Source organism: Bos mutus, chromosome 27 (assembly GCF_027580195.1).
Source record: "Bos mutus isolate GX-2022 chromosome 27, NWIPB_WYAK_1.1, whole genome shotgun sequence".
Classification (NCBI taxonomy): Eukaryota; Metazoa; Chordata; class Mammalia; order Artiodactyla; family Bovidae; genus Bos; species Bos mutus.
Genome location: NC_091643.1, coordinates 25856151 through 25873874, shown reverse-complemented (window position 1 = coordinate 25873874; position 17724 = coordinate 25856151). Strand labels below are relative to the sequence as shown.

General features: G+C 45.1%; 1 protein-coding gene across 1 annotated transcript in view; it reads right to left on the bottom strand.

Moving 5' to 3' along the window:
- PDGFRL (platelet derived growth factor receptor like) overlaps window positions 1-17724 on the bottom strand; it is a 73767-nt gene that overhangs the window by 4747 nt on the left and 51296 nt on the right. Inside the window, exons 3-4 of the mRNA XM_005887161.2 lie at window positions 13734-13885; window positions 2453-2746 (exon numbers count right to left, since the gene is read on the bottom strand). Coding sequence (XP_005887223.2) covers window positions 2453-2746; window positions 13734-13885 — 446 coding nt within the window. The remainder of the gene's footprint in view (window positions 1-2452; window positions 2747-13733; window positions 13886-17724) is intronic.

The following is a 17724-nucleotide window of genomic DNA, read 5'->3' as shown; positions in this document are numbered from 1 at the left end:
ACGCAATTTCTATCAAATTACCAAAGGCCTTTTTTACAAAGCCACAGTAATCAAAATAATATGATTCGGACACAAAAACAGAAATATAGATCAATGGAATAGGACAGAAAGTCCAGAGATAAACCCAAGTACCTACGGTCACCTAATCCATGACAAAGGAGGCAAGACTATGCAATGGAGAAGAGGCTGTCTCTTCAGCAAGTAGTGAGGGAAAACTGGATTGCTACATGTAAAAGAATGAAATTAGAACACCTCCTAACACCGTACACAAAAATAAACTCAAAATGCATTAAAGACCTAAATGTGAGTCTGGATACTATAAAACTCTTAGGAGGAAAACATAGGCAGAACACTCTCTGACATAAATTACAGCAAGATCTTTTTTGATCCACCTCCTAGAATAATGAAAATAAAAACAAATATAAATAAATAGGGCCTAATTAAACCTAAAAACTTTCACAAAGGAAGCCATAAACACAATGAAAAAACCCACAAAATGGGACAAAATATTTGCAAACAAAATGACTGACAAAGGATTAATCTCCAAAACATACAATCTGCTCATGCAATGCCTTATTAAAATAACAAAGAACCCAATCAAAAATGGGCAGATCTGTATATGCATGTCTCCAAGAAGACATATAGATGGCCAAAAAGCACATGAAAAGATGTTCAACATCACTGTTTACCAGAGAAACGCAAATCAAAAGTACAATGTGGTATCACTTCACACCAGTCAGAATGGCCATCATCAAAAAATCTGCAAACAAGAAATGCTGGAGAGGCTTTGGAGAAGGAACCCTCCTATCCTGCTGATGGGAATGTAAACTGTTACAACCAATATGGAGAACAGTAGGGATATTTCTTTAAAAAACTAAATATAGAACTACCAAATGATACAGCAATCCTACTTCTGGGCACATATTCAGAGAAAACCATAATTCAAAAAGATAAACGTTACCCAGTTATTCATTGCAGCACTATTTACAATAGTCAAGATATGAAAGCAACCGAAGTGTCATTGACAGAGGAATGGATAAAGAAGATGTGGAACATATATATACAATGGAATATTACTCAGCAGTAAAAAAGAATGATGCCATTGGCAGCGAAATGGATGGGCTTATAGCTTGTCATACCGAGTAAAGTCAGAGAAAGACAAATATATGATATCACTTATATGTGGAATCTAGAAAAACGTTTCAAGTGGGCTTATTTACAAAACAGAAATAGAGTCACAGATGTAAAAAAAATAATCTATGGTTACTAGGGGGAAAAGGCAGGGGAAGGATAAATTGGGAGATTGGAATTGACATATACACAGTACTATATATAAAATAGATAACTAAAAAGGACCTACTGTATAGCACAGGGAACTCTACTCAATACTCTAATGCCCTATATGGAAAAAGAATCTATCTAAAAAAGACTGGACACATGGATACCTGTAACTGATTCACTCTGCTGTACACCTGAAACTAGCACAGCATTGTAAATCAACTATACTCTGATAAAAATTAAAAAAAGAAAAAACTTGCAAGAGGCAAAGAGCTGGCAAAGATAAGAGAATGCGGTGGCTGAAGAAGCAGGGGGAAATGGCACCAGGGAAGAGGGGGGTTTTATGTAGGCGAAGTAAAATCTAGAAGGACGAAGACAGAAAGTTGTCTGCTGAACTTAATGGCCTGGGAGGCCCTTCCGCCAAGGCTGCTTTGGCGGAGCTAAGGGAGAAGACTGGAGCCGGGTGGGAGGGAAGCACCCCGATGGGGCCGGGGAGGGCTCTTTCAGGGAGTGTGGCTGTGATGGAGGAGAGAGATGGCTGCAGCGGAGGGTGGCGAAAGGAGGCTTGAGAGAGTTATTTGACAGCAGTGTTGGAAGCTGTGGCCTCATGAATAAGCCCCAGGGCTGAGACCCAGAGTCATGAAGGGACCCAAATTCTCAGAGAGCAGTCAGCTCTGGAGCCACCCATCCTATCGCAATGATGCCCGGGCGGGAACACGGCTGCAGAACACTCTGCCTCACACGAGGACCATCAACCGGGCTCATGTCAGAGTGCTCCGAGCGAAAACAAGAGAGAGTCCCTCCTCTCCTCCCTCGCAGGGCTGGCGAGTGTGCCTTCTCTCCTGGAGGTCGGAGGAGACGCCCCTCACCCGCCGCCCCTGGCGCCAGCAGCCAGGATGGAGAGCGCGGGAGGATGCCGCGGGGATGTGGGCCTGCTGCTGATCACGCACGCGGAGCCTGGACCAGAGAGCGCGTTGGAAGAAGCTGAAGAGAAGGGAGTTGGGGCTGGGGGGATCATAGGCAATAAAGTGTAACATTCTAGAAATGACAGCGCTGCAGAGGAGCCTTTAAGAACAACCATCTGTGCCTCCTGCTCTCCCGCCACCACTGGGGACAGCCATACCCGACACTGACCAGCCGGAAGGGGCTTGCGTCTCGCCCGGGAAGGGCTTACCCTCCGCGTAGAGCAGCTGGTACTTGACGGAGATCTGAGACTTGCCCCCCGCCTCTGCCTTGCAGTAGACCACCCCCTGGTGGCCGACGTGAGGCTGCAGATACACAAAGCCTCTCTTCAGGTCGTAAACGATGTCCGTTCCGTTGGCCGGGATCTCCTTGGCGGGAAACTCCCTGTGGAGGGTGACCTTGGCCGACAGGACGGTCACTCGGCAAGGAACCACAGCCTGCCTGTCCGGGTTCAGGTAGACGACATCAAAGTGACTGGGAGAAGGTACGAAGAGTTCACCTTTCTCTGCAAAGGGAAAGACGGGCTCATTTAGTCTGGAAAAACAGGGTGAGAACACTTAAAGTGATACTTACATATTCAGGGCACAAAGATGAGAGGGGATCGGCAGTGTACTTCAAACATGGAGTCCTTAGCAATTGAAAAGGATATTTTAACACATTAAGGGCTTCCCTGGTAGCTCAGACGGTAAAGAATCTGCCTGCAATGCAGGAGAACTGGGTTCCATCTCTGGGTGGGGAGTCTCCCCTGGAGAAGGGAATGGCAACCCACTCCAGTATTCTTGCCAGGAGAATCCCATGGACAGAGGAGCCTGGCAGGCTACCATCCGTGGGGTTGCAAAGAGTCAGACAGGACTGAGCAACTAAAACTTACTTTCACTTTCATTTTAATACATTACTGACCAGGGGATTTTTGCAGAAACTAATGCCTGTGGCCATCGATGTGGGTAACAAAAGACGTATTAATATGTCTCTGGTCAGTAAGTTGTTTAAAAAAATGAGTTTCCTTTTTTGGATGAAGGATATTACTGCTTGTGTTCTTGAAGGAAACAAAATCAGTATTAACTCAAGCCCAAATCAGGCCCACTGGTTTACCCCACTGAGGAAGCAGTGAAGGAGACTGGTTTCCTTGTGCTAAGAGCAGCTTTAACACCTAGGAACCGTCTGCCGTGTCTCTAGAGAGGTCAGCCCCACAGCCCTTGCTCAGTAACTGGGAGGGACTTCCCCACTCAGCAGAGCCTCTGAGACGGGCCCAGTGTGGTGCTGGTGTCTTCACAGCCCAGAGGACCTCATTTCTGCCCAAGGTCAGTGGAAAGAGAATTAAGCAGGGACACACAAGGAGCCAGCTAGTCTCGGGTTCTGAGCTCTGTTTTGGCGGCCACTGGGCTGGGGACCTTCAACCTGTTTCTTACACTCTACCTGTTTCCTGAGAAATCACCCTGCATGTTCTTTAAGCTCTTGATGGTGGCATTTTTTTTTTTCCTTTCATTTAAGGCATTTGGATCTAGTGCCCTGAGCAGGGATTGAACCCAGGCTTGCTGCACTGGGAGCAAAGAGTCTTAGCCCTGGACCACCAGAGGAGTTCTAATGATGGCATTTTCATCTTAGAGAAATGAGAACTGGTTTCCCTGTACTTTGCTCAGCACAGTCAAGGGACTCTGAATTGTGGGGTGTGTGTTTTTGTTTGGGGCATGAAACATTAAATACTTTGTTTTCTGGATCATTCCATGAGAGATTATAGTGCTTGCTAAGAGAAATCGTTGAACTGAATCACACCCCAACCTTTGTTAAATTGTCTCCTATGTTTTCCAACCGTATTTCTGAAAGTTATTCTTGGCTTGCTTCACTAGCCTTTGTGCCCTAGTTGTATGACTTTGTGTTTTACATTGAGAATAGAATTCCTGGACACAATAGCAAATGCCGTCATGGGCCAAGAGTTCTTTGCCTATAAGTATTATAATATTTTTAATAATATCAGCTTCTCTAACGTGGAATCATGGCTCAGGAAATCTCCACCTTTTGTAAGACTTTCCATCAGGCCAGGCAGTTTGCGCCACTTCACAATATGTTGCCTTTCAGGCTTAGGCAAGGCTACCTTGGTCAACATCTTACCTAACACCCCTGTGTTCAAGTGGAGTAAGTCCACGTGGCCTTGTATGTGTCACTTCACCTCTCTGTGCTTCAGTATCCCTGTTTCTAAAGAGAAGAATTTGGAGCATTTGTATTAAAGATCTCTTTGTCAGTCAGTTCAGTTCAGTCGCTCAGTCATGTCCGACTCTTTGAGACCCTATGGATTGTACCACACCAGGCTTCCCTGTCCATCACCAACTCCTGGAGCTTGCTCAAACTCATGTCCATGTCCATCCAACCATCTCATCCTCTGTCATCCCCTTCTCTTCCTGCCTTCAGTCTTTCCCAGCATCAGGGTCTTTTCCAGTGAATCAGTTCTTTGCATCAGGTGGCCAAAGTATTAGAGCTTCAGCTTCAGCATCAGTCCTTCCAATGAATATTAAGAGTTGATTTCCTTTAGGATTGACTGGTTTTATCTCCTTGCAATCCAAGGGGCTCTCAAGAGTCTTCTCCAGCACCACAGTTCAAAAACATCAGTTCTTCAGCACTCAGCTTTCTTTATAGTCCAACTCTCACATCCATACATGACTACTGGAAAAACCATAGATTTGACTATACAGACCTTTAAAGGCAAAGTAACGTCTCTGCTTTTCAATATGCTATCTAGGTTGGTCATAACTTTTCTTCCAAGGAGTAAGCATCTTTTAATTTCATGGCTGCAGTCACCATCTGCTGTGATTTTGGAGCCCAAGAAAGTAAAGATATCTTTTTAGCAAATATTTAAGGAAGGTGTGATTGTCAGATTCAGAAAGAACTTTTGTTTTAAGGTTTTGTATAGAAATCTGACCACTTCATGGATCACAGCCTTGTCATGCAAAGGGGTTTGTGTAACTCAATGAAGCTATAAGCCATGCCATGTAGGGCCACCCAAAATGGACAGGTCATGGTGGAGAGTTCTGACAAAATGTGGTGCACTGGAGCAGGGAGTGGTAAACCACTCCAGTATACTTGCCATGAGAACCCCATGAACTGTATAAAAAGGCAAAAAGATCTGACACTGAAAGGTGAGCCCTCCCAGGTCAGAAGGTGTCCAGTAGTCTACTGGGAAGAGTGAAGGACAATTACTAATAGCTCCAGAAAGAATGAAGCATCTGGGCCAAAGCGGAAACAACACTCAGTTGTGGATGTGTCTGGTGATGAAAGTAAAATCCGATGCTGTAAGAACAGTATTGCATAGGAACCTGGAATGTTAGGACCATAAATCCAGGTAAATTGGACATGGTCAAGCAGGAAATGGCAAGAGTGAACATCGACATCTTAGAAATCAGTGAACTAAAATGGATGGGAATGGGTGAATTTAATTCAGTTGACCATTATCTCTACTACTGTGGACAAGAATCCCATAGAAGAAATGGAGTAGCCCTCACAATCAATACAAGAGTCCAAAATTCAGTACTTAGGTTCATCCTCAAAAAACAACAGAATGATTTCAGTTCATTTTCAAGGTAAACCATTCAACATCACAGTAATCCAAGTCTATACCCCAATCACTGATGCTGAAGAAGCTGAAGTTGATAAGTTCTGTGATGACCTAGAAGACCTTCTGGAACGAACACCAAAAAAAGAGATGTCTGGTTTATCATAGGGGACTGGAATGCAAAAGTAGGAAGTCAAGAGATACCTGGAGTAACAGGCAAGTTTGGCCTTGGAGTACAGAATGAAGCAGGGCAAAGGCTAACAGAGTTTTGCCAAGAGAATGCACTTGTCATAGCAAACACCCTTTTTTAACAACACAAAAACCAACTTTACACATGGACATCACCAAACAGTCAATCCTGAAATCAGACTGATTACATTCTTTGCTGCCAAAGATGGAAAAGCTCTATACAGTCAGCAAAAACAAGACCGGGAGCTGACTGTGGCTCAGATCATCAGCTCCTCATAGCAAAATTCAGGCTTAAACTGAAGAAAGTGGGGAAAACCACTAGGCCAGTCAGGTATGACTTAAATCCCCTATGAATATACAGTGGTGGTGATGAATAGATTCAAGGGATTAGATCTAGTAAACACAGTGCCTGAAGAACTATGAATAGAGTTGGAATATTGTACAGGAGGCAGCAAACAAAACCATCCCAAAGAAAAAGAAATGCAAGAAGGCAAAGTGGTTGTCTGAGGAAGCTTTATAAATAGTTGAGCAAAGAAGAGAAGTGAAAAGCAAGGGAGGATAGGAAAGGTATACACCAATAAATGCAGAGTCCCAGAGAGTAGCAAGAAGAGATAAGATGACCTTCTTCAATGAACAGTGCAAAGAAATAGAGGAAAACAGCAGAAGGGGAAAGACTAGAGATCTCCTCAAGAAAACTGGTAATATCAAAAGAATATTTCATCTAAAGATGGGCATAATAAAGGACAGAAATGGTAAAGACCTAAAAGAAGCAGAAGAGATCAAGAAGAGATGGCAAGAATACCTAGAAGAACTACACAAAAAAGATCTTAATGACCCAGTTAACCATGATGGTGTGGCCACTCACCCAGAGCCAGACATTGTGCCATGTGAAGTCAAGCAGGCCTTAGGAAGCACTGCTGCCAGTAAAGTTAGTGGAGGTGATGGAATTCCAGCAGAGCTACGTAAAATCCTATAAGATGGTGCTATTAAAATGCTGCACTCAATCTGTCAGCAAATTTAGAAAACCAGCAGTGGCCACCAGACTGGAAAAGGTCAATCCTCATCCCAATTTCCAAGAAGGGTAGTACTAAAGAATATTCAAACCACCAGACAATTGCACTCATCTCCCATGCTAGTAAGGATATGCTCAAAATCCTTCAAACTAGACTTCAGCATTATGTGAACTGAGAACTTCCCGATGTTCATGCTGGTTTTGGAAAAGGCAGAGGAACCAGAGATCAAACTGCCAACATCTGTTGGATCATAGAGAAAGCAAGAGAATTCCAGAAAAACATCTACCTCTGTTTCGTTGACTATGTTAACATCTTTGACTGTGTGGATCATAACTGTGGAAAATTCTTAAAGACATGGGAATACCAGACCACCTTACCTGCCTCCTGAGAAACCTGTATACAGGTCAAGAGCAAACAATTAGAACTGGACATGGAGCAACAAACTGGTTCCAAATTAGGAAAGGAGTCCATCAAGGCTGCATATTGTTACCCTGCTTATTTAACTTATATGCAGAGTACATCATGAGAAATGCCAGACTGGATGAAGCACAAGCTGGAATCAAGATTGTGGAGAGAAATATCAGTAATCTCATATACACAGAAAACACCACCCTTATGGCAGAAAGTGAAGAGGAACTGAAGAGCCTCTTGATGAGGATGAAGGAAGAGAATGAAAAAGCTGGCTTAAAACTCAATATTAAAATAACTAAGATCATGGCAAACAAAGGAGGAAAAGTAGAAGCAGTGACAGATTTCCTCTTCTTGGTCTCTAAAATCACTGAAGATGGTGACTGTAGCCATGAAATTAGAAGACAATTGCTTTTTGGCAAGAAAGCTATGACAAACTTAAACAGTGTGTTAAAAAGAAAAGACATCGCTTTCCTGATAAAGGTCCATATAGTCAAAGCTATGGTTTTTCCAGTAGTCATGTATGGATGTGAGTTGGACCATAAAGAAAACTGAGCACTGAAGAATTGATGCTTTTGAACCATGGTCCTGGAGAAGACTCTTGAGAGTACCCTGGACTGCAAGGAGATCCAACCAGTCCATCCTAAAGGAAATCAGTCCTGAATATTCATTGGAAGGACCGATGCTGAAGCTGAAACTCCAATATTTTGGCCACCTGATACAAAGAACTGACTCACTGGAAAAGACCCTGATGCTGGGAACGACTGAAGGCAGGAGGAGAAGGGGACGGCAGAGGATGAGATGGTTGGATAGCATCACCAAATCAATGGACATGAACTTAGTCAAACTCCAGGAGATGATGAGGGATAGGGAAGCCTGGAGTGCTGCAGTCAGTGGGGTCTCAAGGAGTCAGGCAAGACTTGGCAACTGAACAACAACAGGAATGTGAACCAGTGTGCAGACCCAGTAGAATAAGCAAACAATTTGAATTTCAGAACAAAAGTGAGGCCTTACTTCCTATACTGTAATCCATGTTTTGAAAGAAGGAACCACACCAGTTGCTTTAACCAATAGAAAAATAAAATGTATTTGCCAAGTGAATGGAGTAAGCAAGGCTGCAGGAAGAATATATGAATGAGTAAGCAAATTATTATCTATAAATTAAATCTGTCCAATTTGCACTTATTCATTCCTGGACATTTATTGAGCATATACATATTTTTATTAATTCAACTGAATTGCTGTAACTTGATAAATTACAAAAATTTAATGTCTTTTAAAGTAAAAAAAAAAACCTGCCATTAGTAGAATCTATGTACCCAAAAAAAAGTGTGTTCAAGTTTATATTTAAAGTTATGGATCACAAATGCCTCTACAAATATGCTTGGTATCTACTCAAGTGGATGACATACATTGCTTTAAAAAAATAAAACACATGGAAACTTAAGATTTTTTTAAAATTAGTTAATAGGCGATAAACTAAAATCCAAATTATAACAAACTCCACACTTGGTAAAATGCTGGTTCATATGGTTTTACCACATGTGTAAACTGGAGCCCATGCCTCTTACTATGAGGAAGCCCTACTGCTGGTAATGTTTCCCTCCACTCCCCTGCCTTGATCTGGGAGGTGGTTACATGATCTGGGAGGTGGTTACATGATCTGGGAGGTGGTTAACTTGAGGATCAGTCACTGAGCTGTGACTGAGTTGTGATTTGTGTATTTCCCACAGTATAAGTCATACTTCAATACGAAGTTAGAGCAGGGGAGAAGAAAAAGTCTCTAAGAGCCTCCTGGATGAAGATTGAATACAAATATAACTTGTTCAGTTCAGTTCAGTCGCTCAGTCGTGTCCGACTCTTCGCGACCCCATGAATCGCAGCACGCCAGGGCTCCCTGTCCATCACCAACTCCCAGAGTTCACTCAGACTCACGTCCATCGAGTCAGTGATGCCATCCAGCCATCTCATCCTCTGTCGTCCCCTTCTCCTCCTGCCCCCAATCCCTCCCAGCATCAGAGTCTTTTCCAATGAGTCAACTCTTTGCATGAGGTGGCCAAGGTACTGGAGTTTCAGCTTTAGCATCATTCCTTCCAAAAAAATCCCAGGGCTGATCTCCTTCAGAATGGACTGGTTGGATCTCCTTGCAGTCCAAGGGACTCTCAAGAGTCTTCTCCAACACCACAGTTCAAAAGCATCAATTCTTTGGTGCTCAGCCTTCTTCACAGTCCAACTCTCACATCCATACATGACCACAGGAAAAACCATAGCCTTGACTAGACGGACCTTTGTTGGCCAAGTAATGTCTCTGCTTTTGAATATGCTATCTAGGTTGGTCATAACTTTCCTTCCAAGGAGTAAGCGTCTTTTAATTTCATAGCTGCAGTCACCATCTGCAGTGATTTTGGAGCCCCCCAAAATGAAGTCTGACACTGTTTCCACTGTTTCCCCATCTATTTCCCATGAAGTGATGGGACCAGATGCCATGATCTTAGTTTTCTGAATGTTGAGCTTTAAGCCAACTTTTTCACTCTCCTCTTTCACTTTCATCAAGAGGCTCTTTAGTTCCTCTTCACTTTCTGCCATAAGGGTGGTGTGATCTGCATATCTGAGGTTATTGATATTTCTCCTGGCAATCTTGATTCCAGCTTGTGTTTCTTCCAGTCCAGCGTTTCTCATGATGTACTCTGCATAGAAGTTAAATAAGCAGGGTGACAATATACAGCCTTGCCATACTCCTTTTCCTATTTGGAACCAGTCTGTTGTTCCATGTTCAGTTCTAACTGTTGCTTCCTGACCTGCATACAGATTTCTCAAGAGACAGGTCAGGTGGTCTGGTATTCCCATCTCTTTCAGAATTTTCCAGTTTATTGTGATCCACACAGAGGCTTTGGCATAGTCAATAAGGCAGAAATAGATGTTTTTCTGGAACTCTCTTGCTTTTTCCATGATCCAGCGGATGGCCATTTGATCTCTGGTTCCTCTGCCTTTTCTAAAACCAGCTTGAACATCAGGAAGTTCACGGTTCACATATTGCTGAAGCCTTGTAGCAGTTGCTTAATCAAAAATTGCACAAATTAACAGTCAAAAGCAGCTTCACAGTGTTTATAATCAAACTCTAGGAAACACACACGCAAAATGGATGCCAGACATTTCTCTGTGTGGGTGGTGGGAAGCACATGTTCTGAGAGACTCCAGAGCCAAGAGCCTCCATAACAGCCCATCTTGGTTCTGTAATGCTTGAAAAGACAAATTGCTAAACCCTATCCTGAAAATTCAACTGGACTCTCAGTGTTGAGGAATAAGAAAACAATACAATCCATTCAGTCACAGCTCTGATGCAGGTTTTTTTGAAAGTTGAAATGTTGATTTTTCAGCCTTCCTGTGACACCCAAAAGGGCTTCCATAAATTAAGAAAGAGGATCCACCTCCAGAACTTAGAGAACCTATTACCCAATGAGACTTTCTGCTCAAAGTTAGCTCTTCAGTTCAAAAATCTCAGTTTTAATAACCATTATTTGGGGAAGACACAATAGTGCTAATCACAACAAAGAATTTTCATTCTGCAATTTGAAACATGGTATCAGTCCTTGTCCAGAATAACAGGTCCCATGAGCCTTAATTAATCTCCTTTCCACTGCCGCTTCCTAGTGTGGTACCATTCTATGGGCACGTGGTACCATTCTGTGGGCATGTGGTACCATTCTATGGGCATGTGGTACCATTCTATGGGCATGTGGGCACTTCTGGGTGGTGCAATCCAGAATGAGGCTCAGAAGCAATGGCCGTGAACAGCTGTCAGCAATTCTGACGATGCCAGTTATGCTAGCTTATGTGTGTCTGTCAATCTTTCCATCACCTTGTCTTAAAAGTAGGTTAAGGGACTTCCCTGGTGGTCCAGTGGCTAGGACTCCACGGTCCTAACGCAGGGGGCCCAGGTTCGATCCCTGGTCAGGGAACTAGATCCCACATGCTGCAACTAACAATTTACTCACTGCAACTAAGACACAGCACTGTAGTCAATCACTCTACAAGTCAATTGATTGATCAATCAATCAATGGGTTAAGGCAGTAAGAACACTGGATCCTGGACCAGAAAAAAGGGATATGACTCTTTACTCTGCCACTTGAAGTCAAGTCACCTCACCCTGTTGTATCTTAGCATCAGCATTATTATTTCTAGTGTGCAGAGTTGCTCAGTTATGTCCCACTCTTTGCAACCCTATGGACTGTAGCCCGCCAGGCGCCTCTGTCCATGGGATTTTCCAGGCAAGAATACTAGGGTGGGTTTCCTTTCCCTCCTCCAGAGGATCTTCCCAACCCAGGGATCAAACCTACATCTCCTGTGTCTCCTGTATCGCAGGCAGATTCTTAACCCACTGAGCCATCAGGGAAGCTTCCCTGATTATTGCTAAAAAAGAGATAATTAGCTTCTGCTAATTTCCTCAGAGCTTTGTGGAAATTAAATGAGATGCACGTGTCTCCAGAATCACAGAGCACTCTGCTGATGTATCTGCTCGCCAGAGAGGAGCTCTTTGGGCAGGATGGGAGAATGTGTGAGATTTTGCTGAAGTGTTCATTAAAGGTCAGAGCCTATGGTTATCTGAACTGTAGATCTGAGTCACGGGAAATCTACAGGTACAACAGATGGATTCAGGATGTAGACAAACCTCATTACAAAGCCTACTCAGACACTAAGGAGGCCTCCTGGCTTCACCTGAAACGCCTCAGACAGCAGAAGCACCAGGGCATGGCATTTGAAAGATTCCAGAAAGCTGTCCCTGACCTCTGAGGCTTGTTGGAGAACATCTTCCCCAAATTTTAGAATATAGAGCTCAGCAGCAGAAAAGGCTGGCAAGCCACTCTGCAGTGCCTGCTTCTCCAAGTGCAAGTTCTGCCTGGGAAACCTGGCCCTGGCCCTGCAGGGGAGGAGAGGCCCCTGACCGGCAGTTTCAAGGGCTGACACGGGCACAGGTGTCAGGGTTGGAGCCACTCCAGCCTGTGGAACGCTGTCCCAAACCTCAGCTCGTGGTACTCACAAGGACAAACTCAAGGAGACCGTTAGCCAGGCATTCTCTGACAGTGGCAGTTCCAGAAAGGAGGTCACCAGAGATTGTGAGAGCACAGGGACTGGATGTGTACAGCCACACCACGCAACAGAGCTTTCTGTGCCGATGGCTCTTCTGTCTCCACTGTCCAGGAGGGTAGACACTGGCCACAGGTGCCAATGAAGCACTTGAAACATGGCAGCTGTCACTGAGAAGCTGAATTTTTAACTTTGTTTAATTTAAAAAAATTTAAAAAATATATTTGTATAGCCTTGGCATGGGAGAGAATTTTTTTTTTTTTTGGTAGTGCCTCATGGCATGTGGGACCTTAGTTCCCTGACCAGGGGTTGAACCTGCATTCAAAGCACAGAGTCTTAACCACTGGGCTGCCAGAGAAGTCTTGACCTTGTTTAATTTTAACTAATCCCCAACGACATTTGAATAGTCACACACGCCTCAACTTCAAACCCATAGTCTCAAATCCACACCCATACCATCTTCTTTCTCTTGACATCAGTCAGTTCAGTCATTCAGTCATGCCCGACTCTTTGCGACCCCATGGGCTGCAGCACGCCAGGCTCCTGTGTCCATCACCATCTCCTGGAGTTTGCTCAAACGCATGTCCATTGAGGCGGTGATGCCACCCAGCCATCTTGTCCTCTGTCGTCCCCTTCTCCTCCGCCTTCGATCTTCCCCCTGACGTAGCAGATCAGTTACTAAGTTTTATGTGTGTGTGTGCTTAGTTGCTCAGTCACGTCCGACTCTCTGTGACCCCATGGACTGTTTCCCGCCAGACTCCTCTGTCCGTGGGGATTCTCCAGGCAAGAATACTGGAGTGAGTTGCCATTTCCTTCTCCAGGGAATCTTCCAAATCCAGGGATAGAACCTGCATCTCTTAAACCTCCTGAACTGGCAGGCAGATTCTTTACCACTAGTACCACCACATGTCTGCTGGCTGCCGTACTGGACAACGCAGGTACAGACTCTGGGACCACACAGTTCTGGGTGCAAATCCTGGTCCAGCCACTTCTTACCATCTGACCTGAAGGACTTACTTAATCTCTCTCAACCTCAACTTTCCCATTGAAAAAAAGTACATAGTAGTAATTACCCTAAACAGGTATTGCAAGACTTACATGAAATAATTGATGTAAAGCCTGAGCTTTTCAGAGTCTGGGAAATAGGGAGTGTTTTCATTGTCCTTATCTGATAATCAGCATACAGAGGGAACCTTTAATATGGGCAAGTCCAGAAGCCTGGAGAGTTCTGCCAGTGCAGCCAGCCTCTTACCTGTGAAGAAGATGTAGGTGGAGCCCGTCTTGGCCTCATCCCTCCTGCAGACATAGCCGGTGCAGAGCTGTCCCCAGCAGCTGAACTCACCCGTGTCGGCCGCAGTGGAGTTGACCAGGGTCAGCTGGCCGTAGCGTTCATGCTGCTTCACACTGTCAACAAAACCACAGCCGGTCACCAGGGCCGGGACCTGGCACCCATCTGTCTCCGCTCCATCGCCCTCACACATGAAGCCCCGAGGCTCCGGGCAGAGGGCCCTTCTCAGATGGTGCTGATGAATAAAAGGGTGTACTGGGGGGAAAGTGTGTTGGGGGTAGGTGAGGAGGCAGAGGGGAAAGCCTTTCTTAGAAGCAGGCTAAGACAATAACATTTGACATCAATGACAATGACATTTTCTCAAGAGAAGACATTCTCTTCGACCCCAGAACTGGGGTTTACTTAAGTAAAATCACTGGTGTGTTGCAATGCAGCTGCACACATTCAGCCACAAAGACTTGGGTGGGCGTTTTGCCTTCAGCTTTGGTTTCTAATGAGTTTATTTAACAGCAGTCAAAGTGAATGAAAGCACACAGCGTTATCCAGGATGCAAAACCTCTTTACTCAGTAAGAATAAGTCTCTGAACACAAGCTTGGAATCTTTGAGATGCTGAATTACTATATTTCAGATAAGAACTGCCCCTTAAGGAGATCAAACCAGTCCATCCTAAAGGAAATCAATCCTGAATATTCATTGGAAGGACTGAAGCTGAAGCTGCAATACTTTGGCCACCTGATGCGAAGAGCCAACTCACTGGAAAAGCCCCTATTGCCAGGGAAGATTGAGGGCAGGAGGAGAAGGGGACGATAGAGGATGAGATGGTTAGATGGCATCACCAATTCAACGGACATGAGTTTGAGCAAACTCTGGGAGATAGTGAAGACAGGGAAGCCTGGCGTGTTGCAGTCTGCGGGGTCTCAAAGAGTTGGACATGACCTAGCAACTGAACAACAAGGAAAAAATGCATTTGTTGCTAAGATGTGGAGCCTCAATCATGTACCCACCTTGGTCAAGTATTTAGAGCTTTGGGGCACTTTTCCCCTGGCCTCACACTATTATTTCTACTTTATTTCCTCATTTTTTATCTCTTGTATTTTTCTTGTGTTGCATGTGAATATACTTGCCAACCCCTTCAGGTCCTTGTTGAAATGAGGACAGAAAGAAATATGTATTATTATTATCTCTGGGATTAGCTGATTGTTATAATTCCCTGTATTATATTATGTTAGGAACCCAGATGTATCATCCTTGGGTTTGACCCCCTCCTCTGCCTACCCTCTATGGCCTCAGCCTGTGAGGATTCCAAAATAAATGGTCCTAACTGAGGATGAATCTGCAATACCCACACATCTCACCCCTCTGGGATCCACATACTTTTCTGACACAGTCGAGATTCTTTGGTTGTAGGTGTCAGTAACATCGGTGGTTCGGTCACCACTTTAAATTTAGCACGCAGCACCGCATCTGGCTGGTTGGTCTTCAACACAGCCTGTTCTGGCCTCTGCGGAATGGCTGCTCAGCCCACCAGCTCTGCCAGGAGGTGCCTCTGTACTCCCACTCGGCCAGTCAACTGCTTCCTTTCAACTGAACGGAAATCTCTCCTCCTTCAGGAAGCTTCTAATTAGAACCAACTCAGGAATCGCCCTGCGTTCTCCCAGTGACGTAACCGGCCCCCTCCCACTCACCCATCCAGTACCTCTGGCTTCCAGTTACTACAATGGATGGGGACAACTTTGAGGGCAGGGATTCCGCCCTATTTGCTTTGTATTCTCCGAGCAACAAATCTGTGCACAACACAAAGCAAAAATTCTCTAGAAACGAGGAGACTGAAATGAAGTTGCACAACAGTGTTGGAACTGGAAAGAACCTTAAAAAGCAGGCATCCAGTTCCCAATTTTGTGAATGAGGAGACCGAGTCTCAGAGAGCAAACAGGACTTTCCTGAGACCCACAGCTGGAGAACAGCTGAACAAGACTGTCTTCCTTAAATCAATTAAGTGTGTGCCCTGTACCCACTCATTATATGATAAATGCATTTAAAGCACTTGCTGCCACGCCTGGTTCATTGTGCTATCCTAATTGTATCTTAATTACATACTCTGGCAGATTAGTAGTAGGCATTGTGAATACTACAGATACACACACCCAAATTGGGGATGGCCCTCGGCACAAATAAAAGTGGCCCTCGAGGATATTACAACCCAGCTGAGGAGCTAAAACTAATAGTCACGAAGAGATCAGAGAGTAGCTAAACTGATGCCCACAGCAAGAGCAGTAGGAATTCTGAGAAGGGATTCCTCACTGTGGGTGGCAGCTTTGAGGAGGAGGTGGGACAGGCTGGACTCGGAAAGGTGGGGTGGGGGGCCGGCAGAGGGCTGAAGGCTGAACTTGCAGGGGCTGGGAGGGACCTTCTCTGTTCATATCACTGCATGTCCCTGGTGTGTGGTGGGTAGCAGGCACTTGATGACTTGGGGATTTAATCCACTAATCACAGAAGGAGATGGAGGGAGGGGGTGACAGTCACAGGGCCTGTGGTTGAGAACACTGAGAGGGTATACATGGTGCTCAGCAGGGAGCAGGGACCACCCTCAGATTTGGAGGTGGGGAGTGAGGGCCCCCCTTAGCCACTCCTAGCAAGTGGGGAGAATAGGCCATGGAGAGGAGGGAGGAGGAAGGAGGAGGGGAAGGAGGGGGAGGAGGGAAGAGCAGGGAGGGGAGGGAGGGGAGGCAAAGGCTCTTACTGGGATGAACAGCCCGTGCTGGGGCCAGGCTGGGTGTCAGCAGTGGAACAGACGTGAAAACAAGACGTGTTTTCTTAGGGAAGATTCACGACAGACTGGGTATACAAGATGGAAGAAAGACACATGGCTAAAGACCTCTCAGTTTGTATTTCCACATCATGGAAAGAATGGGGTTTTAACTAAAATGGCATAGCTGAGAAGAGAAAGGAGATGGGGGTGAGCAAGTAATACATTGCCTGTTGGAGATTCTGAATTTATGGTAGTATGTGGGTCAGGTAAGTGTGGGTGTCGTGTGAATCACTGGAAATCCAGGCCAGGCACAGAGGAGTGAAACAGCTCTAGATTTATTTTGGGGGACACCATCTACAGGGGCTGTGAGCAGGAACTAAAGGAATGAGTGAACTCAGTGAGGGAAAGTGTGGACAGGAAAGGGAAGGCTAAGGACAAACCAGAGACAAAGCAGGGGGCCAGCAGGAAGAGAGGAGGGGGAAGGAAGGGAGGAGTAGAATCAGGAATGAAAGAAGAGTCAGGAGGGGATCACCAAGGAGAAACAGTCAAGAAATTGATGGTTAAACTCATCAGATGCTCTTCATTCTGATTCATGTCCTCCCCCCTCCACACACACACACACACACACACGCACGCGCGCACACACACACACACACACACACGCAAGCACGCACACACACACTTCATCTGGCAGGATGAAAATCTTTGGCAACCAGAAGAGTAATTTCAATTGTGGGATGGAGTTTGACTTCAGATAAAAGAGGAAAAGCTGGAGACAAAACAGAAGTGAAAGCTCCCAGGTGAACCATAATATCAGGCCACAGCGCCAATATTTTGGCAACACAATGTGAAGAGCCAACTCACTGGAAAAGCCCCCTGATGCTGGGGAAGATTGAGAGCAGGAGGAGAAGGGCATGACAGAGGATGAGATGGTTGGATGGCATGATCGACTCGATGGACATGAGTCTGAGCAAACTCCAGGAGGTGGTGAAGGACAAGGAAGCCTGGTGTGCTGCAGTTCATGGGGTCACAAAGAGTCAGGCATGACAGTGACTAAACAACAAGATTCTCCATAGAGCTGTCACCTGGGGTACAAAGTCAGTAGGAGATCAATCAGTGTACTGAGCACCTTCTGTACACCCAGCAGGTACTGGTACGGTAGTGACAGAAATTAGAAGACGCCATTTCTACCAGGAAAGAACCTG